This window comes from Coloeus monedula (assembly GCF_965178545.1).
Source record: "Coloeus monedula genome assembly, chromosome: 24".
In the NCBI taxonomy this organism is placed as follows: domain Eukaryota; kingdom Metazoa; phylum Chordata; class Aves; order Passeriformes; family Corvidae; genus Coloeus; species Coloeus monedula.
In genome coordinates this window covers 917,974-939,864 of record NC_138804.1, presented here as the reverse complement: position 1 = coordinate 939,864, position 21,891 = coordinate 917,974, and the positions used below count along the sequence as shown (strand labels likewise).

At 57.4% G+C, this 21,891-nt stretch overlaps 1 protein-coding gene across 2 annotated transcripts; it reads left to right on the top strand.

Annotated features, from left to right (window-relative positions):
* Positions 1-292: 292 nt before the first annotated feature.
* On the top strand, positions 293-14,649 carry LDLRAP1 (low density lipoprotein receptor adaptor protein 1). Of its 2 annotated transcripts, none has more exons than XM_082296748.1 (9): positions 293-427; positions 2,350-2,492; positions 3,905-4,017; positions 5,407-5,521; positions 7,843-7,915; positions 8,226-8,309; positions 9,488-9,615; positions 11,236-11,270; positions 12,756-14,649. In XM_082296748.1, the coding sequence occupies exons 1-9, from the start codon at positions 343-345 to the stop codon at positions 12,898-12,900; spliced, it is 921 nt and encodes a 306-aa protein (XP_082152874.1). In that variant the 5' UTR covers positions 293-342; the 3' UTR covers positions 12,901-14,649. The 2 variants fall into 2 exon arrangements, with proteins under 2 accessions (XP_082152874.1, XP_082152873.1); XM_082296747.1 differs by having other exon boundaries at positions 9,485-9,615.
* The last annotated feature ends 7,242 nt before the right edge of the window (positions 14,650-21,891 follow it).

Here is a 21,891-nt window from a genome sequence, read left to right as displayed (position 1 = left end):
AACTTTTTTGGGGGTCACCTGAGCATGGGGCGAGTGGGGGGAGGGGGAGCCCTTGCCCTGAATTTGAGTGGGGAATGTGGCGACCCCCTTGGGAAAGGGGGGATCCGTATGGGGCTGGGGGTGTCTCTAGTGGGGAGAAGCAGCCCCCGATTTTGGGGGCACTCACAGCCCCCGGGTGTGGCCGGGTCTCGGTGTCCCCGCGGAGTTTTGGGGTCCCCGGGCGGGGGGTGGGCGTGGCACAGGGCGTGGCGCGCTGACGTCAGCGCCTCATTTGCATGGCCCCGCCCCCGGACGCGGTCAGCGCTGGCGCCGCAGGAAAGTTTGCGGCGGGGCCGGGCCGGGATGGACGCGCTCAAGTCCGCGGGTCGGGCCCTGCTGAGGAGCCCCAGCGTCCACAAACCCTCGTGGGCCGGCGGGCGGCACAAGAGTGAGAGCCGGAGCCCCTTTTCCCCTCCCCGCACCCCCCTGTCCCGCACCCCGCGCTCCTTTCTCCGCTCCCCGGGCCCCGCGCACACTTTCCCCCCCTCTTTGCACCTTCTTTTCCCTCTGCTTTACGCCGTCCGCTCTCTCCTCTTCCTCCCACCGCCCTGCACTCCCTTTTTGCTTTACTTTGGGTCTCTCTCGCAGCTCTTCTTTCACTTTTAGCCCCACTTTTTTGCCGCACGTTTTGCGCCACCGCGTTGCGCACCCCTTCCCTTGCACCCCATTCCCCGGGCAGCAGCGGGGCTGGGTGGGTGGCTGGAGCGGTGCCCCCGTGTCCCCGTCCCCCAGCCTGAGCCCGGCGGGCACTTTGTGACCTCGTGCCGCTGCTGGCTTCGTCACACGATCGATAGCCCCGTGGCGAGCGGCCACCCGGCCCCTGCCAGGCGCCCTCCCGGGCCAGGGGAGCCACCCCGCGCCCCCCGAGGCGGCATCGAACTTGTGGCTGCCGCTGATCCGATGAGATGGACCCGGCGTGCTACACCTGGGATTAGGGATAAGCGGCAGCGGGGCACGGACGGGGCTGGCTTGGGGACAGCCGGGGGGGCTGTGTGACAGCTCTGGGGGCTGCCCCGCGTGGCCTTGCCCGGCAGGGATGTCCCTCGAGGCGCTGTGACCTTGCAAACCCCTCCCCGTGCCCTTTGTGGGGTGTTCGTGGGTGCTGGTGGTGAGGGCAGCATGTGCCCTTCCTCTCCGAGCGCACCTCGGTGGCTGCTTTCAAACCGCTTCGTTTCCGTCCCGGCGCTGCAGGTGGCATCGGGTGGGTCCCCGGGCTCAGGGATTTGGGACCAGTGCCCATCCTTGGCACGCAAACCACACCTGGCTTCAGCCAGGGCTGGGGGGACAGGCGGCACCCCCGGCACCCTCCGTTTCCAGCTGGGACACCAGGGTAGCAGAGCACCCCGCCTGTCCTGGGCTGTTTCCTGCCCTCTCCAGGTGTGTTGGGTGAGAACCCCGCCTTCGTGGGGACCCCTCCCTCCCCTCTCCAGCCGGAGCCGTGTCCCAGGGCTCAGCCTGGGAGTGGGGGCAGGGTTTTTATGGTTTATCTCTCATCCTGCCTCCGCAGGGAGCCTGAGTCACCCGGGGTTGCTCCGGGGGCGTGCCCAGGTCCGCAGCATCCCCGCAGCCCTGCAGGTGTGCAGGGAGCTGTGGAGTTTGGCCCCACGGCCTGCTGGAGGCCTCAGGGCTGTGTTTTGTCTCTGGGAGCCCCAGCCCTCCCAGATGTGGTTTCCCCTCCTTCCCCAGGGCTGTGGTTTCTTGCCCTCCTTCAGCACAAGCTGCACATCCTGGGGTGCCAGCCCCGTGTCTGGGAGTTGGCTCCTGCAGTGGAATTTCAGGAACTCCCACCTGACTTCCACCTTGGCCCCACACGTGTCCCTGTATTTAGAACCCTCATTCCAACGCCCCCAGCACTTCAGGGCAGAGGCCAGTGGTGGTTTGCAGGGGGAGAGCAGAGACCTCTGCTCGTGAGGGGCTCCTCAGGGCTGTAGGTGACTGATTTGCCAGGTCACAGCTCCTCGCCTGCCCGGGCTTAGCAGCAAATCCCATCTTACCCTCCTTGTGTAGGTGATGCTTTGTAGGGTCAATGGGGTTCTGCCGTGGGCCTGGGTGCTCCCAGGTGGCTCCTAAAGGGTTGCTGCTGTTCGTTGTGGCTCGTGGAAAACGTTTTGGGATTTGTTTCCGCTGCCTTGGAGGGCTGCAGGGGCTGCAGGGAGGCTCCCACGGGAACACCTCGTGGCTGAAGTGCTGCTGCCTCCTCTCACAGCCCCATCTCCTCCTCCAAGCTCCCAGCACGGGGCAGCAGCTGAACCCTCAGGGATGTTCCTGTGTGTGTGTGTGTGAGCCCAAGAGCCTCCCTTGTGTCTGCAGAGCTGCCCGAGAACTGGACGGACACGCGGGAGACGCTGCTGGAGGGGATGCTCTTCAGCCTCAAGTACATGGGCATGACCCTGGTGGAGCAGCCCAAGGGAGAGGAGCTCTCTGCAGCCGCTGTCAAAAGGATCGTGGCCACCGTGAGTGTCCCTGAGTGGCCCTGCTCTTCTGGGGAGTCTCACTGGGAACAGTTTCAGAGCTGTAGCTGGGACTGGGGGGGGCTCAGGATTGCAGCTCCAGAGGGTTTGGGGTTGCAGCTCCAGCCCCTGCAGAGGTGTAGGTGGAACTGCAGACACTTCCAGGCACTGGGAAGCCCTCGGGATCAGCCCAGGCTCTGGCATGGGGCACGCTGGGGAAAGCTGGTGCGTGGCTGAGCTCTGGCTCCCCGTGATAAGCCCGGGTGACCCTGGGTGTGTGAGGAGGCACTGACCTGCTGCAGTCAGCCTGCCCCGGGGCTGGGTCCCCTCAGCAAGGCAGGGACAGCGTTTGGAGCGTGGCCAGCACCGTTCTGGGCTTCCCTTCCCAGGATTTGGAGGGTTAAGGTGGGAAGGGAGTGGGACAGCTTGCTCCAGTTCCCAGCCAGCACAGCCACTGTCCCACTGTAACCTCAGAGGGACGGATTTCCAGCCATCCCCCTGGTTCCCAGCCCTCCTCCAGCCCATTTCCAGCCATTCCCCTGGTTCCCAGCCCTCCTCCAGCTTGGAGCCTCCCCGTCTCAGCAGGCTCCGGGTAAAATTAACACTTCTTTAAGCCCTCGTAAAAGTGAATGAGGCAGAGCCCCAGCTGAGCCCTTCAGCCTTGTAAAGCTCAATGGGGTGGGGAGCGCTGGATCCTCTCCTGGCACGTGCTGAGCTGGGCCAGGGAAGGAGGGAATCGCTCCATGGAATGGGAGCTGCTGGCAGAGCCCTTCCATCTGCTCTGATCGACTGGGAATGGAGCCCTCGAATAAAGCCTCGGGGCTGGGGCAGCCTCAGAGGGGCAGGACCGCTTTGGGCATGGCTTTGAAGTCCCCAGGGAGTGGGGCTGAGGATTCCAGCCTGGAACTGGCTGGATTATTTCTTTTGGAAGGAAGCTGGGCAGCGAGCTGAGTGTGAGCTGCAGGCTGGAAGCACCAGGCCAGTGAATAAGAGAACGTGGCCCATAAAATTCTGGTTTTAATCAGTGTCCTGAGCTTGGTGCAGGGGGTGCTTTGCCCCTGGAGTGGGGTTTGGCAGCACAGCCTGGGAGCCCACGTTGGCCAGGTCCATCCTGCTCCCAGCACAGCTCCTGTGGCCGTGCTGATGGCCCCTTTGTCCAAAAGCAAAACTCGCAGGGTTTCAGCAGAACTCGGCCACAGCAGCCCCCAGTTGGTGCTGGTGGCCCTGGGGACATCCCTTCGGAGGTGCTGGGCCTGTGGGGTGGGTGGGGTGTGTGTCCCTGCCTGGTGAGTGCCAGCACAAATCTGGCAGCAGAAGCAGTGATGCCAGTGTGCATCCCCAGGGTCTGCTCACACACCTCTGGATGTGCCAGCCTTAAAAGCCTGGGCCTTCCCCTCCCTCTTTTCCTCCAAAAGGCAAAAGCAAGTGGGAAGAAACTGCAGAAGGTGACTCTGAAGGTGTCGCCCCGAGGGATCGTCCTGAACGACAGCAGCACCAACGAGCTCATCGAGAACATCTCCATTTACAGGTGGGTTTGGGGCTGCTCTCCTGGCTCTGTGCCCCAAGGCTGCCCCAGTGCCCCCCTGGGTGCGCAGCAGAGGGGTGGGAAGGAAGGTGGGTGATGAATTGAGGTAAATTTAGGGCTGGTGCAGTGAGGGTCCAGCAAGGCTGGGGTGCAGAGGGTGTCAGAGCATCCCTGAGCTGGGGCTGGTGTCAGGGCTGGGGTGACTCATCCCATGCCAGGGAATTCGTTCCCATCCAGCATTGACCTGGGGGTGCTGGAGGGGCCACGTGCAGCACAGTGACCTGCCATGGCTTTGGCACAATTGTCAGCGTGACCGGGAGGTTTTGGGAGAAGTGGGAGAAAGGAGTGAACTCCCCAGCGCCTCTTTAATGAATCCAGAGCTCAGCTCAGCTCTGGGAAACAGAATATGGGCCACTGGGCAGAGGCAGCCTCACATGAACAAACTAACATGCTGTAAATGAAGTTTGAATGTGGCTTTTTTGGAACCCCGGCATCTGCTGGGAGCTGGGACCTTCCAGTCCCCTCCCTGCAGCTCTCGGGGACAGCAGGAGCTGAAGGGGCAACGTGGGGCCATGGAGGAACTTCCACCGAACTTTTCCCCCTCTTTTCCCTGGGGTTTTCTCTTTCTTTACCCCTCTTTGATCAGGGCAGAGGCTTTGCTGGCTGCCAGCCCTTCCCACCTTGCACTAAACCTGTGCTCAGTCCTGCTGGGGATGATGCTGAGGGAGCCACAGAAGGGAGCTGAGCCCTCAGGCAGAGCCTCAGCTCCCCAATCTTCTCAGCCTGTTGCTCTTCTGGTTTGTCATTCCAGAGTCATCTCTGCCCTGCCCAGGGGCTGGGAGAGACCCGGAGACCCTGGGGATGCTCAGTGAGGAGGCTGAGCCTCCCTCCCACGTTCCCTGAGCTCGGGGCATCCCGTGCATGCTGCAGCTCCCAGAGCCTGAACTCAGCCTTTCCTGGGCACCCCTGCATCAACTTCTCTCCCTGCTCTGAGCCTGAAGATGACCTCCTAGGCTGAGAGCAGCTCCCTCCTCCTTCCTTATCCTCCAAGGAAAACCTTCTGAGCGAGTCTCTCTTCTGAAGGCAGAGCACTTGTGAGGTGCTGCTCTGCTGGGATCTTTCCCTTCTCCAACCTGTCCTTTCCCACAAGGCTCTTCCTTCTCCTCTTCTCTTCTCTCCCACCTCTCCTTGTGGTGCCCATGGATCTCACCCTGGCTTCTCTTACTGCCCAGCCCCTGGCATCAGCTCCTCCACTCTGGGAAGTTGTCCCCAAGCCTGGTGACATCCCTGTGCTCCCTGCATGGCCCTGGAGCTGGGCAGGCTCCTGCTGGCAGCCCCCAGGAGGCTTTGGAGCCTCTCCCCGGAGCTCAGAGCCCTCGTTGTGTCTTTCAGGATTTCCTACTGCACGGCAGACAAGACCCACGATAAAGTGTTTGCCTACATTGCCCAGAACCAGCTCAATGAGAACCTGGAGTGCCACGCCTTCCTGTGCACCAAGCGGAAAATGGTCAGTGCAGAGGAGCCGGCGGGGGTGGATGAGAGGAGGAGGAGGAGGAGGAGGAGGCAGAGAGGGGCTGCAGGGCTGAGATCAGGGCTCAGGCAGAGAGCCCAGGGAGAGCTCCCAGTGTCCCTCCTGCTGCTGTTACCCTGCAGCTCATCCAGGCTGGATCCAGCCCCTTGTCTTGGCTGGGAAAGCCTCCCTGGGGTGAGGCTGAGAGGAGCTGACCCTGCCCCAGCACCTGAAAGCCCCATCCCAGCTGCAGTCCTGGCTGCTGGGGCCCTGCCCTGCCCCACATCCCCCTCCCTGTGCTGCTGGAGCTCCCGAGCCCGGCGAGCAGAGAGGCTTTGGCAGGAGGTGCCCAGGGGACCCCGCTGGGGGCACCCAGCCAGCAGCTCCGGGCTCCCTGCCCTGGATCCTGGCCCTGCCCTGCCCTGGAGGCTCCGTGGACAATTTTTAGTGGCATCTTTGTAGCTGGGGCCGTGTCCTCCCCAGGGGAGACCCCGCTGTGTGCAGGGGATGGGGCTTGGGGCAGAGACCTGGGTGTGGGAAGAGTCTGGATCTTGCTTTGAACCCTCCTGGGATTTCTTCCTGCTGGTTCAGTGCTCCAGGATGGGCAGGGACCTGGTGAAAAGAGAGGGGAGTGGGGCAAGGAGAGCCCTGGGGGGTCTCTGGTAGAGCCAGAGCTGGGACTGAGCCCCCTCCCTGTGCCAGGAAGGGGCTTTAGGGGAGAGGAAGGACAGGTCAGACCCTTCTGCCCCAGAAATCCTTCCCCTGGTGCCTCTTGCAGGGCCCCGGTGGGGAATGGGGTGTCCCAGATCCCCTCTGTTCCTGCCCTGTGCATCCCAGCGTGGTCCTCAGCAGCATCCCCGTGCCTGGAGCTCGGCCACCAGGGCTCTGTTAATATTCTGTGCCTCTCCCAGCTCGTTTTTTTTTTCCTTGGAGAGAATAATGGGAGCTACAAGTTGTCTCTCCATTCCACGGCGTGTGCTCCCGTCCTTGCACGGCCAAGATAAGCCTCGCTCTGCAAATTAAAATTTAAATCTTCCTGCTGCTAAAAGAATTATCTCAGTGCTACATCAGCTCAGTGCGTCCCCTGCCAAATAAAGTTCTCCAAAAGCCTTTTGCGGCACAAAACTGGGAATAATTTCCTTTTTCCTGGTCTATAAAACACAGGAACGTCCTACTGGTGAGGTGATCCCTGCTCCCAGCCTGGGAGCCAGCCCTCCCCAGGGCAGGGTCCCTGGATGCACCACAGCTCCCAGTCACTGGCATATAATTAGTCCATATTTTTAGTTCCTGGGTAATTCTCAACGGTAGCTGGGTCTATTAAACTTGATTCAGATGTGACAGCTTAAATTGTAAACAGCTGTGAGGAGTTTCATACTTAATTACCATATTTAAGGGGTTTTTTGCCATAAAGCATTTGCACTTCCATCAAGGATGTAAATAGCTCCGACATTCAAATGAGCTCTGCTGCTTCCCAGCCTTAATTGGCACTGATGGCTTTGGGGGTCTCCTCAACCCCCTGCCTGGGTTTTGGGGTTTTTTCTGGGCTTTTTTTGGCTGTACCCTGTGTGTGCCCCCCCCCCCCCCCAGGAGCTGCCAGGGGTGCAGGTTCCACCCCGGCTCATTCACAGCTTGGTAAAACAAACTCAGCCCCGAGGCTCGGGCAGTGCTGGGAGCATTCCCCGTTCCCTCCAGGTGCTGGAGCTGCTCCTGAGCTCTGCCTGCTCCTCGTGGAAGTGGCATTTCTGTCACTGTGGCTACACCTGCGGCAGCTGGAGCAGCTTTGGCGCTGCTGCAGCTCAGGGAGGGCTGGCAGGGAGGGTGTCCCTGCTGCTGCCACAGCCAGGCTGGCACGGGACAGACCCACACTTGGAGCATCCTGGAGCCCGTGGCCGTGCTGGGATGTCCTTCCTGAGCTCTCTCAGGGGCTGATCCCTGAGAGATGGTGGTGGTTCTGGGGGTTCTCCACGGCAGCTGCAGCAGAACCAGCCCGGGGCTGGGTTTGGGTCACGCTGAGGGGTGGGGAGCAGGGAGAGCCCCCTGAGGAGCAGCTGCTCCTCCCCATCCATCAGCTCCATCCCTGTGACATCCCTGTGACAGCCCTGTCCCTGCCTCCCCCTCCTTCCCTGGCACCTGGGGACGTGTCTACAACGAGCTGCATGTCCTACACAGAGCGAGCCTCTGCTCCCATCAATGTTTGATGGCTCTCCCAGCCCGGCAGGAGCAGGGACTGCTCAGATCCAGGTTAACACCACTCTGCAAAGCCAGTGATGGCAGTCCCTGCCTGCCCCAGCAATGTCCTGCCTCTCTGTCCCTTGCAGGCTCAGGCTGTCACCCTCACCGTGGCTCAGGCCTTCAAAATCGCCTTCGAGTTCTGGCAGGCAGCAAAGGAAGGTGAGCTCTGTCCCCTCTTCACGTGGAAGTTCAGGGGGTGGCTCTGGTGTCTTTCCAGCTTTCAAGTGCCTTTTCCCCTCGCCTCCCAAATGTCCAGGTTTCTCTGACAGCCCTGTAAATCCAGCCAGCTTTTGGCTGTGCTCCTTTCCTGCTGAAGGGCCTCAGGTGCCTCAGAGCCCTGGCACTGCTGGGATTTTTGCTTTCATCTTCCATGAGATGATAAAAGCACCCAGAGGTGGCCTGGCCAAGCTGTCCCCATCCCTCCTCCCTAAAAGCTGGCAGGCAGTGATGGGGTTTCCTTCTTTTGCAGAGAAGGAGAAGCGGGAAAGGTCCATCCTGGAAGCAGAAGGGACGAGCAACCCCGGATCAGAAGCTCCTGCCAGTCCTGTCACACGTGAGCCACCAGAGCAGAGCTGTGCTGGGGGATGGGGACAGCCTGAGGGATGGGGGATTCCCCCAAACAGGGATGGGAACAGCCTGAGGGATGGGGGATTCCCCCAAACAGGGATGGGGGATTCCCCCAAACAGGGCAGGGAACAGCCTGAAGGATTTTCCCTGAGCAGGGCAAGCTCCTGGGAGGGCTCTGAAGGCCAGGAGGAGCAGCACTTCAGGGTTCTTGGCTGCCAGCTGAGTGCTTCCTTCTCCCCCTTAAACATCTCCTGCTGCCACCCCAAATCCTGCCCCAGGCAAATTGGCTGTGACCCTTATGAGCTCAGCCTGGATCTGCACACCCGAGCTCGGGTTTGGGGTTGTGTCAGACCCCAGACACTCCCCTGAGGGAGGGGAGGTGTGTGAAATAAAACAATTACATAGTAAATCTCCTCAGGATTTGGGGCCTGGCCCTGGGTCCTCTGCTGCCTCCGAAGGGCAGGGCAGGGAGAAGTGGGACAAAAGGCTAATCCCTCCTCCCTGCTGGCCACGGAGATAAGAGGATTTGGCACGGTGAAAAATAGCATTGAACTGGGCTTGCTTCCAGGCTGGCACATCCTGCTTCTTCCTGGGAAGGCTCAGGACTGGAGGAATCTCTCCCAAAGGGTGGCACATTGGGATAATCCAGCCTGGGGCTGCCGTGGATGTAGGAATGGGCTCCAGCCTCTCCCTGGGGGATGCTGCAGAGCTGGGATGCTCCTGCATCCACCCCAGTGCAGGGTGCTGGGGAGGGTTGGAGGCTTCCCAAGGTCTGAACTTCCCCCAGAGCAGGATTTGCCCTCAGTCCTATAAAATACCTTTGTAAAGTGTTGTGGGCTGAGCTGAGGATGTTGCCCAGGGGCTCTTCCCACCTGGGAATGGGACGGCCTGGGGCTCATCCTCAGCATCAGTGGGCACCCAGGAGCCTTCCCAAGGGCTGCATCCCCCCTGGGAGCTCCTCAGGTGCCTGACCTGGGCACCCTGGATGAACCACAGCCTCCACTGGGGTGGGTGCAGCTCCTCAGTGCTCAGGTTTGCGGCCATCCTGGAGGAATTCGGTGCAGCCCTTTGCTTGCACTCTTGAAGGGAAGCGGCTCCTGCAGGAAGGTTTGGCTGTGTCTCTGCTCCTCTCCCCTCATTCCCTCTCTGCTCTGCCCACAGCAGCAGCCACAGGGAACTTGCTGGACTTTGAGGACCCTGCCAGATCCCCCCTGGGCAGCAGCACAGAGTCCCCACAGCTGGACAACAGCAGCTTCGGGCCCAGCCCCTCGGTCAACAACAACGTGGTGTGGGTAAGGGACAGCCAGGAGTGCTCCAGCTCCCATCCCGGGGCTTTTCCTGGGATAAACCCAGAGCTGTGGGGTGGCTGAGCTGCTCAGAGAGGTTTTGGAGATGCCCACAGCCGGGAAGGATCGCCGAGTGTTCAGCGCCTGCTGCCCTTTTTAGGTGTGAGGAGGAAATGAGCAGGACACAAAGGCCCGTGAGGAACGCTGCTGCCAGGTCCTTGAATATTCCCTGTTCTGGAGCAGCATTTCTCAGGGGTTTGTCACTTACCTGAGAGACCACCCAAGTGCTCTGTGCAGGGGCAGGAATCAGGACATTGATGGCTTTTGTTTACTGCTCACTAAAACCAGGTTATATTTATGTTCATTATTACTCTGACTTCTCCCTGCTCCTGTTCATGGCTGTGGGAGCTTGGATGGCTTCTTGGAAATGCCCTCAGTCCTCTGGCTGTAATTGTTTCGTGGATCTCTGATAGAAAAGTGATGGGGCAGCCCTGGGTGTGCATCCATCAGGGAGCCTCTCCATGCCCCAGTGCTCCATTGTCCCCTTCAGACTGGAGGAGGGTGGGGTTATATGGGATATTGGGAAGGAATTCCTCCCTGAGAGGGTGGGCAGGCCCTGCACAGGGTGCCCAGAGCAGCTGTGGCTGCCCCTGGATCCCTGGCAGTGCCCAGGGCCAGGTTGGAGCAGCCTGGGACAGTGGAGGTGTCCCTGCCTATGGCAGGAGTGGGAATGGGATGGGATTTAAGGTCCCTTCCCATCAGATCATCCTGGGATTCTCTGATCCCCAACCAGGCTGGGGCTGACCCTTGAAGCCCCACTTGACCTGGGGTCTCATCCCTGCCACAGACCCCGTGCCTGCTGGATTTTGGGGAATTGCAGGATAAGTGCCTTTGCCTGGAGCCCATTCCTCGAGCCTGGCGGGCCTGAGGCTTTCCAGGTTAAACCTGAAGATCAGCTCTAAGCCCGAATCAAATCCTGGAGGCTTATCAGCAATCTCCAATCCCTGCCTGCTTACAGAGCTTTCATACTTCACTTATTAATTGCATTAAGTCTGTAAGTGCCTCACAGGATTTGGGGAACAGCCCGGTCTGTCCGTAGCAAAGCCCTCGCACCGAGCAGGGAAAACCTTCCTCCCGAGCAGCTCCAGTGCTTTCCCTGGGAAACCCTGGCAGCAGAGCAGAGATAAAGGCTCCCAGAGCTGCTTTTCATGTCCCCCCCTGTGCCAGTGCAGAGCTGCTCTCCGTGATGCTGATCCAGAAAAGCCCCAAGGGACTCCTGGAGCTCTGTCCAGGTCCCTCCTCGTGGCAGAAACTGCGGAGCTGGGAGAGTGAGGGGTGGGTTAATCCCTGTGCTCCACTCGTGGGGTGGGTCTGGGGGCAGGATCAGCCTGTTTGGGGATGGAGGGAAAGGACCAAGCCCCGGGACCACCAGGAGTTCACCTTTTCCCCTGGAGCTTGGGCAGAGGAGAGGAGGCAGATTGCAGAGGAGGTGACTGAGGCACTCTGAAGCCAACAGACACAGATATTTTTTGTCTGCCTTGCTCGAGTGCAGAGCCAGATCTCTAAATACACTTTTGTGCAGTTCTCTTAGCAACTACTTGTCTCTCTTTTTATCTCTTAACAAAGGAAATGGATGATGGGCTCGACGAGGCGTTTTCAAGGTAATTCTCATCACTCCCTTCACGAGTTCAGCACTGGGGAGCAGCCCCAGAGACTTGACTGGGGACTGGCTTTTAATAATGCTCCTTAATCTAATCAGGGCCGTGATCTGACCTAGGCAGCTGCTCCATCAGTGCCTCAGCTGGTAATTGAAAGATAGGCTTTAAGGCTGCCTGATCAGCCAAATATTTTGACAACCTTTTAAGGATGGAGAGAGGCTGTGTGTGGTAGGGAATTTAATTCCCCGAGCAGTTGGTGTGTCTGCTCCCACTTGCCGAGGCTTTTTCAGGCTGCTGGTGCCAGCTTCTGGCACTGGGGGCTTTGCTCTTCCTCAGCCCACAAACTCAGCCCTCAGTCAAACAGCCCTCAGTCCGTGGGGTTTATTCCTCTTTCCACTCCAAATTAAGGAGTGGAGCCCGTGCCTGCTGAGCCATCCAGCAAAGCCAAACAAACCCGTTTCCTTTCAGGTGGGTTTTCCTGCCTGTCCTGTGGGGTTGGTGGAGTTTATGTGGGTCCCATCCTCCTCTTCCTCCTCCTCTTCCTGCCCCTCGGGCTGGGAGGTGCTAGAGGAGGGAGTGAGGCAGAGAAGGGTTTGCAGCAGTTCCTGCTCAGCCCTTGGGGTCTCATTTGGCTCTCAGGGATGATTTACAGCTTCCCCTTCCCCGGCAGCCTCGTCCCAGGCTGTGGCTGATAACGGGGCTGATGGATGTCCTGGACTCTCTGTTTTCCTCACCCCACGGGGTGCAGCAGATGGGGTTGTTTTTGGGGTTTGTTCTGCGTTGCTGGATGCTGAGCTGTCACATCACCCTCGGCCCTCTGGTGACTCAGAGTTTGGGCTGCTCATCCTCTGGCGCTCCCAAAACCATTCCTGCCACATCATCGCAGCTGCACATTGTCCTTCTTTATTAAAAATCAGGGCTTCATCTCAGGCTTCTTGGGACGTTGTGCCTCCCCCTGGATGAACCCCCAGATGGCTGAGTTAACCCCCAGCCCCCGTGCTGCAGTATTTTCACAGGGGGGGATTTAAATCACACAACAACAAACTGGGGCTTCTTAGGTTTTGTGAAACATCTGGGCTGAGAAGCTCTCCCAGCTGCTCCTGGGGCTGGTAAACATCAGCTGAGCCCTCGGAGTCCCGAGCCAGGGAGCTGCTGCTGGGGCAGGGCTGAGGCACTGCTCCTCTGGGGAGCAGAGAGCAGAGCCCAGGGGTGGCTCCGGGGAGGAGAACGCTGCTCTGCCAGGCCAGTAATCTGTGGGATGTCCAGCCTGCAAATTCCCGGGATGCCTGCAGGGGAATTGTTGAGAGAAGCCAGCAGCAAAGCTGCAACAGACTTGAGAGTGCTGCGAATGTTCTGTGCCAGCTCCCCCCTCCTGAGAGTTTCCATTCTGCTGGAGGGTGTTGAAACACGGAGCTGCAGTGCTGGGGGTGCAGCAGGCACGAAACCACCCGGGTTTGTGTTTCACTCTGTGCTTTTGTGCCCCCTCAGACTGGCCCAGTCGAGGACGAACCCGCAGGTGCTGGACACGGGGCTGACGGCTCAGGACATCCAGAGTGCAGAGACTCTGTCCCCTGTGGACTGGAACAAAATCGACCCCGGCACGGCAGAGAAGGACGATCTGTTCATGTTCTGAGGGCAGAGGCATCCAAGAGAGGAAAACCACTCGGAGCCTGTGGCCTGGATCGTGCTGTTCCGGGTGCTGTAGCCGGGGAACCTTCGCAGGGCTCTCCAGCAGCTCAGAGGATGTCACAGCCCAGTTTAGACCAAAGCTTCAGAAACCTAACGCGGATTTTTGTACCTTGCTTTTATCTAAACCACGAGATGCTCTTGGAGGTATTTATTCACAGTTTACAGGTGTTCCTGGGAGGTGTGGAGAGCATCTGCAGCAGTGCCTGTCCCTGCCTGCAAACAGCCTGGGCACCACCAAAGCCCCTCTGTGAGCAGCCCCCAGCAAAGGGGGGAGGCAAACGCAGCTCTGAGTGTTTCTAATCCACGGATTCGGGAACAACACATCACCTGCCTGGCCAGGGAGAGGGTTTGCAGCAGCTGCTGGCAATGTGAAATCAGAGAGGGAGCAGAGCTGGAGCTTTTGTGTGAGTGTCTGTGGCACTCTCACAGCTGTCAGTCACCCCGCGGCTCCCGGCTCTCCACGTGGGAATTGACGCTTTTTAACCCAAAGACTCTGCCAAGTTTTGCACTTTAAAACTCGAACTGAAAGCGATGGTCCGAATTGTCAAGGTAAGCAGTGCCTGGAACTTCTCCTCAGAAGCTATTTACCCAAAAAGAACCCACCCTGGCAATGCTGCAGCTCAAAGCTGACCCCTCACCTCTGACCGACTCGAGATCCTAAAGCTCCGTTGGCTTTAAAAGCAAAACCACCAGGGAGGAAGGATTTGTTTGGTTAAAATCTCTTGGAAAGGGCAGCTTGGGAGGCCCAGCAGCACCACAGATCCGTGTTCCCAGCTTGGCCCTGTGGGTTTTCCTGCCCAGGACTTGTTCCTGCCTCAAAGCCACGTGGTTGTTGCTCATTCTGTGGAGTTGGATCAGCAGGAGCAATACCTGGCTGTCCAATTAGCATCAGGTGCCCCTCCCAGTGGTGCTCCCACCCCTTCTCCCTGACAGCCACAGCTCCCAGGGGGCTCAGGAAGCTCCATCTACCCCTGGAACTGAAAATCAGCAATGCAGGTATAAAGTTTATGCTAATCAAAAGATTAAGTTTAATGATCCTAAACAGTCTCACTGACATCTCGCAGTGTTTGTGGCCTTATGTGAAGTGTACTAATCTGTTTTATAGATTTGTAACTTGGGTTTGAAGCACTAATTCATTCCCCAGATAGCTCTTTAGAACTCCCCTAAAACTGCTCGCAGGAAGGGAAAAAACCCTCTCTGTCAGCTGTAAGAATTCCTTGGGAAGCAGCTGAGTGACTGACTTAGATTGGAGATATTTTTTTTCCCCCCCAAGTGTGAGTGTGAGAAGGTGTTGAGGACTTGTGGAGCTGACTCATCACGGCTCTGATGGAACCTGTGCTCTGTGTGTCCTGCTCTGGGCTGTTTAAAGCAGCTCCTGTGTGCAGCAGCAGGATGGGAGGGACCTGCAGAGCTGTGCTGCAGGCACAGGGCAGGGACAGGAACCTGCTGCAGCAGCCCAGCAGTGCTGGAGGCAGCCCCTTGCCCCAGCCCAGGGAGCTCTGATCTCCCCAGGAAGCTGTGGGATGGAGTGTGAAGGTTTCTCTGACCTTTCTCCTTTCCTAGAGACTCCAGCAGCAGATCCTGGAAATGCACAACACTACCCTTGTGTGTTTAGAGTGCTTTTTTTAAGAAAACCTGACGCTGTAAAGAATACTCTGTACTGAGGGGAATAAAAACTCTGCCATTTTTTGAAGCCTCTGTGCTGGGTGATTTCATTCAATTTTCACTGTGCTCCCTTTAATGTGTGGCAGCTTTTGTGGCTCTGGTTGAGTTCTGTCTGTCCCTGATGCATGGCAGGATGTGATCAGAAACGTCCTGGGGAGGTGATTCCAGAGGCATCCAAGTGGGGAGAGAGCTGCAGCTGGACCCTGAGCCATGGTCTGCTCCCGAGGAATGCAGTGGGGCTGGATGTGGCCCCGTGGGATGCACAGAGGGAGCAGGACCTGTCCCTGTGTGGCTGCTTTGGCCTCCAGGTGAGGGTGGGAGGAGGGGGAAAAGAGGGGAGGTCAATGCTTCAGGCTCATCTGCGCACAAAGAGGAACATCAAACCCCAAATCTCTTCACTGGCAGCGTTCCTGAGTCACAAAGTGCTTCCCTCTGGGAGCAGCTGAGTTTGTGCAGTTGCCTTTTAGGTAAAGAGCCCAGCACAGCCCTGCGTGCTCAGCCCTCTGCAGCTCCCAGCTGCCCTCACCTCGGCTGGGAAGCACCTGGAGCATCCCTTTGGGGTGCTGACAGATGGAACCCGCGGGTGCCACCCCGTCCCTCCGGGTCCCTGCAGGGCTGCGGGCAGAGCAGGGAGGCTCTGCAGAGCCACCGCCCCCCCTCCCGCGGTGCTAACAAATATAAACCCACTAAAAGTCCATTTTTCAGCTGAAACTGCCTGTTCCAGGGTGAGCTGTCCCAGATTAGGAGTGCTGAGCCCTCATGCATAACTGATGGCCCTGCTGAGGAACAAATTGATCCCTCAGTTCTGATGTGACCTTTTTTTAACTGCCAGTTAAGGAACTTTCAGCATCCATTCCCTTCTCCTGCCAGGGAAGGGAGGAGGAATTCACTGCTGAGGGGTGGCTGTGCCATGAAAAGCAGGCTGGGGGCTGCTGGCTCAGCTCCCCCAGCCCCACATTTCTCCAGGGGGGACATGGGGTGACTTTGGTGCCTGTCCCTCCCCCGGAGCAGCCGCAGCAGCAGCAGCACAGAGGTGGCAGTGCTGTGACACGCTGGGCTGTCACCCTGCCTCGGCACGGGGTGTGGAGGGGCTGGCACAGCTCCTGGCAGAGCTGTAATTTCAGTGCCAAAGATCCATAAACTTCCACAGCACCGAGGGGACCCTGGAGCCCCCAGGAGCAGGTGGAATAACCTGGAGCCTTGACATCCCTGCTCCTCCCTGGCACCCACTTGGTGCTGAGCCAGCAGGTGAGAAAAACCCTACTGAGACACCAAAATATTCCCCAAACACCTCGTTTGTCCCAAACTTTGGCCACGACAGTTTCGGTTTTGGAGCCACCGCCGCCGTCTCTCTGGGCACAGCGGGGGAGATGCCCTGGGGATTTTCCTTCTCTCCCTTCAAACCAGACACTGCAAACCCCACACCTCTCACTCTCTGCCACCAAGGGTTTGTTTTTTTTCACCTTTCCAGCCCTCACTCAATCCCTTCCTCAGCAAACACCCCAGCCTCCACGCCGGGCTTTTCCCGACGTTCCCTGCCAGCCACAGCGGCGCTTTCTGTCACAGCTGCTCCAATCCCACGGATGGCAACACCACTCCAGGCAAAGTTTTTTGCTTAAAAGCCTGGCTGATGATACTTTGCAGGGAGTTATTTGCCTTGTACCTTTGTGTTTCCATCTGCCTGCGCTGATGCTGCTGGAACAAACCCCGGACTCGCTGCTTGTCAGGGCTTGTTTTAGCTCCGAGTACTCCTCCCTGCCAGCTCCCAGTGTGACATCCCAGCTCCCAGTGTGACATCCCAGCTCCCAGCCTGTCACTCGGCCACTGCCTCGATCACAGCCACGAGCCCCAGGTCTAATTAATGGAATAAAACGTGTAAAAGTACAAAATCTGCTCAGACGTGGCAATTCTATCACTTCTCCAACGCTGTCACAGCACGAGTAAAACTGACAGCAAGGAATAAAACAGTTACGTCTCTGGCATTTTTTATTACTTTTAATGTGCTGTCCTTTTTTTTTTTCTGTGAGTTACTGGAAATTTAAATTATAATGGTATGCTTCACTTAAAGAAAGTATCCATAGCAACAGGAACATCTAAATTATTGCAGGCTGATCACTTCTCTCCTGGAGTCACATCACACGCCTTTCAAAGGCAGTCCCAGAGGTGCAGGATTTTAATAGAATTTTTTTTTTAACCTTTATTCGCAAATAAACAAGCGAATACACAGCACTTTCTCCATCAATGCAATACCTACAGAAAGATCTAAAGTGAGTAAGTGCCAGCTCAATTTGCTACTCAGAGAGGGGGGCTCCAGGCTTGCTCCTGAATCAGAGACTTTTTCCTCTGAGTCAGTGGTTATTCCGTGTGAAACTGGAGAATTTCTGTGTGGTTCAGCTGCTGGAAATTCTCTTGAACAGGGGGAAGGCAGCAGGGGAAGATCACTGAGCCTGCAGCGTCGGAACTGTGCTTGTTTGATTCCAAGCTGGCCATGGGTTTATTTCTATTTTATTCTTTCTACTTGACAAAGGGAAATGGATGAAAACTCAAAGAAAGTGGGATTAGATGAAATATTGGGGAGAAATTCCTTCCCTGTGAGGGTGGGCAGGCCCTGGCACAGGGTGCCCAGAGAAGCTGTGGGTGCCCCTGGATCCCTGGAAGTGTTCAAGGCCAGGTTGGAGCAGCCTGGGACAGTGGGAGGTGTCCCTGCCCGTGGCAGGGGTGGAATGGGGTGAGCTTTAAGGTCCCTTCCCACCCAAACCATTCCATGATCCCCTAGAAAACAACTTCTGCTTGACATTTCAAAGGCGATGGGTGAGAGAACACCCAGGTATTTTGCTCCCTCCATCTGTGGCTTTTGGGCTGAGGCAGTTACAGCTTTCCACCCTTAAACAAATTCCTTCGCTTTAATCACGGCAAAAGCCCGAGTGATGCACGCGCCGAGCTGTCAAACGTGAGAAACAAACTCGCTGGAAGAAATAGAAAGGCTTTTTTTTCTTTAATTCCAATCTCAATTATAGGAATCAAATGCGTCATCTGGATCAATAGTAGGTTGAGATTGCTCAGCCAGGAAGAGTTTAGATATAAAAAGCTGCAGCTGAGAGCCTTCCTCCGAGCTCATGTGTTATTGTAAGTGAAACGATGACAGTGAGCCATGTTTGCAGCCTCCCTTGGACAGCTCAGGGTAAGAACAAAGCTTTGATCAATGTCCTCGTGTGCAGTAACAGGATCCTGAGCCCAGCCAGATCTTATCGTGGTCAGGAGCAGCAGGGATTCGCCTTTAATGTCCTTTGATCCCCACTGCCCCGTGGTCATCGCATCCTTCGGGTCTGCAGTTCACGAAGATCTGTTTGCAAAGAACGTGCAAATCACAGGGGAAAGAGGCAGCCTTTAAAAATACGGGATATTCCTGCTCACTTAACCTCTGTCCAACAAGAGCTGATGTGCAGAGAAGTGGCTGTGGCTCGCCCAGCCCAAAGGGAAACATTAAAAACCGGGAAAATGTGTCAGAATTCTTTGGGTGATTTGGTCGGTTTGTAAGGAAGGGTGGAGGTGGCTCCCTGTCCGTGGAAAAGGGGAGGGCTGCAGGTTTTGGGCACGGGGTTATCAGGGTGACAGCAGCAGAGGCAGTGACAGGAGCCAGGTGCATCTTCCGTCAGCGACTTTCAGATCAATGTGGTTTCACATGGGAGTTAAAAACAGTCAGCACAGAAGGTGGGTGGTTGAAGAGGGTTGAGAATGATGCAAAAAATCTGCTGGACCGGCAGATCCGGCTCAGGTTTGAAAATCACCCTCTCCACAGCTCCCGTGAAATCACCTTTTAATGAAGAGCCTGAAACAGGAACCTGTAATTTCGTGGTTGGTGCACGAGCCAGAGGATGATCCAGCTGACTCTGGCAGAGCTTTCCTGCAGCTGTGGTCCAGCTGGAGTCAGGAATATTTACTGGCTGTTGAGCATGGCTCACCCAGACATCCACAGCCCTGGCCTGCAGAGCCAGGCACGGAGCTGGAGCATCACTGCCCAGGCTCAGCTCCCTCTCAGCTGTTCGGCATCAGGTCAGGCCTCCCCCTCCACAGCTGGAGCCCTTCGACTCACAGCTTCCCCAAGTCCACCTCCTCACCTCTCAGAGGAACCAAATAAATCCCAAAGCCATGGCCACAGGCTCTGGAGAGGATTTGTCACTGTGGTATGGGGCTGTGCTGCTCTGCTGGTGATTTGCTTTTTAAATGGGGCCAGATTTGATCCCCCACATTTGTGTTTGAGGTTTGATGGGTCCATGAGAGTTTGGGGGGCAGTGGGTCAGCAAAATGTGGTTGTGTGTGAAAAGAGCCAGTGCTGGGCAGGCAGGAGCTTTGCTTTTAGGGGACATGAGAGGCTGGACTTGTTTTTCATGCTGGTTAAAGCATCGTGATCCAGCCGGCGGCTGGTGGTGTATATCAAGATTAAATTGGGGAAGGTCTGTCAGAATCTGGGTCACCTGCTCCTCTGTGGTCTCCCGTTTATATTTCGAGCTGGCCTGACTCACGTCTGCGGAATGCAATGGGAGAAGTGGGAAAGCTCCCGGTGCAGTTATTCAAGGGCTGCAGACAGGTAGGAACACACGAGGCATTTCCCAGCCCCGACAGGAGAGGCTCGGCTGCCACACCGGCTGTGCATCACCGCTGCTTCCCCCTGCCCCTGACGCTTTGAGCCTCTCCAGTTCTGCTTTTCGCGTCCTCAGGACGAGAGCGTGAGCTCTGAGGTGGGGATGAGACGGAGCAGCCCAGGCTGGAGCTGCTGCTTGCAGTCCCAGGCGTTCCGTGTCTCGTTACCCCCACTGCATGAGGAGGTGCACTAGTGCCGAGCCCCAAACTGCACCCCTTCCTCTCCCACCTGACACAGCAGCTCAGAGAGCTGCAGACAAGTCTAAAGCTCAGTTGTTTGCTCAGAGAAGAGGTCTGGGCTCCGGCTGAGTGCCCGAGAGCCCCGGGGAGAGCTGCCTGCGGCTGCCGGAGCCGCGTGATGCCAGCGCGGGGCTGGCCCTGGGCACCGAGCCGTGCGCTCCGCAGCGAGCCCGGACCCACGGCAGCCCTGGCGGTGGAGGAGAGTCTGTGACGGGGCTGCTGAGGGTAGGCAGCAGGCTGACCAGCCCCAGGGGTGCTGTGTGTGTCCCCACGCCGCCTCTGCCGGCGGCGTGACCCCGCTCTCAGCCCCGCTGCGGTGCCCTCGTTGTAACCCGCAGGGAGGCAGGGGTGTCCCTGCCCTTGGGTTGTCACTGCTCCTCCGGTGCTGGCCCTGCCAGCCTCAGTGAAATGTCATTGAATCCGTCTCTTCCGAGTGATTAACCTCCCTCAGAGCCTCAGGATGAGCCACACGCTGGGCCAGGAGCTGGGAAATGTCCAGGCTGAGCATCCCAACCTGCCCCGTGCCTCCTGCCGCAGCTCCGAGCGAGCGGGGAGTGACAAAGGCTCCTTTAAAGCTGCCTGCCCTGATGAGCTCGGGCTTTATCTGATTTGGGCTATCTCAGGGACGTGCTGGAGTGATAACACAACACATTATCTGCAGGGGAGCTCCTGGCTGTGTGTGAGAATCAGTAACGGGGGGAACCACTCTCAGCGCCTGCTCTGGCTGCACGGACATGGCTCAGAGATGTCACTTAATGACACCTGTGCCGAGCTCCAGGCTGCCACCTGAGCTATCAGGGCTCTTGAAAGCCACACACAGCTTTTCAAACTTGTTTTTTAAAAATAATTTCCTCTCTCTGAAAGGTCTCTCCAGCCCTGGCACAGCCCCGTATTCCCTCTCCTCCTAACAAAGTTTGATCCAGCAGGTGCCAAACTCCTTCTAAAGAGCAAGGAGGTGGCAGCTGCCTCGAGAGGAAAGCCCCTTCCTTGTGACCCGAGTGCCATCAGCCATGTGATCATCAGCCCCTGGGTTTTCCTGCTGTCTCTAGGACTCTCAGCAAAGGATGTCTGAGAGCTTAAGTTCCTCCTCTTTTATCTCTCAGAGCTCAGAGCCAGCACTGGGGTGTTCTGGGATGAAGTGCAAAGAGCCCTGAGCAAGTTTGGGGGAAAGCTTTGGAAGCAGCCCCTCAGCCAGGCATTAAAGGCTGAGCTGGGTTTGCCGTGGGCCGTGCACTCACAGCCTTCCCTGGGCTCTGCAGGCTTCTCCCAGGGTTTGGGATGCCCCTGGGTGCTGCAGCTCCGTGTCCATCCCACAGAGGAGGAGTCCCAAATCCTCCCTCCTGTTTGTCACACGGCCCAGGGCTGTCCCTGAGGGTCACTCGGTAGCCTGTGCCAGGGTGATGGCTGGGACGGCTGACAAATGGAAGCAGACACAAAGCAACAGCCTCAGATCTGCAGAGGTGACATCGCTCCTCCCTCCCAGGCAGCTAAAAATGAGCAATTCCAGCCTCCCTCCCCACGTCCTGCACAGCATTCCTTGTGCTCCAAGGGACATCAGCCTGGCCCAAGTGTCTCTGGCCTCCAACAGACCCAACACCTGGGGGAAAATCACCAGTGGAGAGTTGGCATTGCAGTGACCCAGGCTGGACCATGTATCCCACAGGTCTTACCAAGAAATTTTGGGTTTTTTTTTTTTCCCTTCCCAAAGCCAGGACAGGAGGACACAGCCATGAGACGTTCATTTCCCTACCTGTCCCTTCCCCCAAGACTCCTCGATCCTCCCCTCCCTCGCATTCCTGATACCCGGCAGGTATTTTTATAATCCCGTAATTGTTGTTTTCCCCAGCTCCCATTCTCTGTGTTCCAGCCTGGCCAGAGCCTTTCCCATCTGCATGCAGCCTGCGTGGCTGGAGCAGCCCCTCGGAGACCGGCACGAAAACCTGTGAGCTCGAGCAGCACAAACACCTCCTCTCCCCTTCTTTGGGCACTGGTGTGAGCTCACTGCTCGCCCACACACGGGGTGGGGACAGGGACAAGGCACCGACCCAGACAGGAGCTGTCGGGGTCCCTGGGGAGGATCTGCTCAGGCTGGGTGAGGATCCAAGGAAGATATTTTTGTTTTTTCCACATGGATTAAGCATTGCTCTGCATGCGGTTTTAAAGGAGGAAAAGGAAAGATGAAATAGAAGTGGTTCTGTGGGTGCCTGTAGGAGATTTGTCATTTCAAGGGATCTCTTGGATAATGTGGAATGATGAGTCTGAGCTGGGACCACACGGAGACACCAGGAAGGAAAAACATTTCCCTGCTTCACACCAGCAGCATAAAATTGTTTCATTTTCTACCGACCCAGGAAAAATTGAGAGGACACTGAGGGCATTTCTGAATGGA

Bases quoted from the DNA above. Each gene is read 5' to 3' on its own strand.
- LDLRAP1 (XM_082296747.1), top strand. From the start codon at position 343: ATGGACGCGCTCAAGTCCGCGGGTCGGGCCCTGCTGAGGAGCCCCAGC. The intron at 4,018-5,406 runs GTGGGTTTGGGG...TGTGTCTTTCAG, and splicing joins GAGAACATCTCCATTTACAG to GATTTCCTACTGCACGGCAG. The intron at 8,310-9,484 runs GTGAGCCACCAG...CTCTGCCCACAG, and splicing joins TCCTGCCAGTCCTGTCACAC to CAGCAGCCACAGGGAACTTG.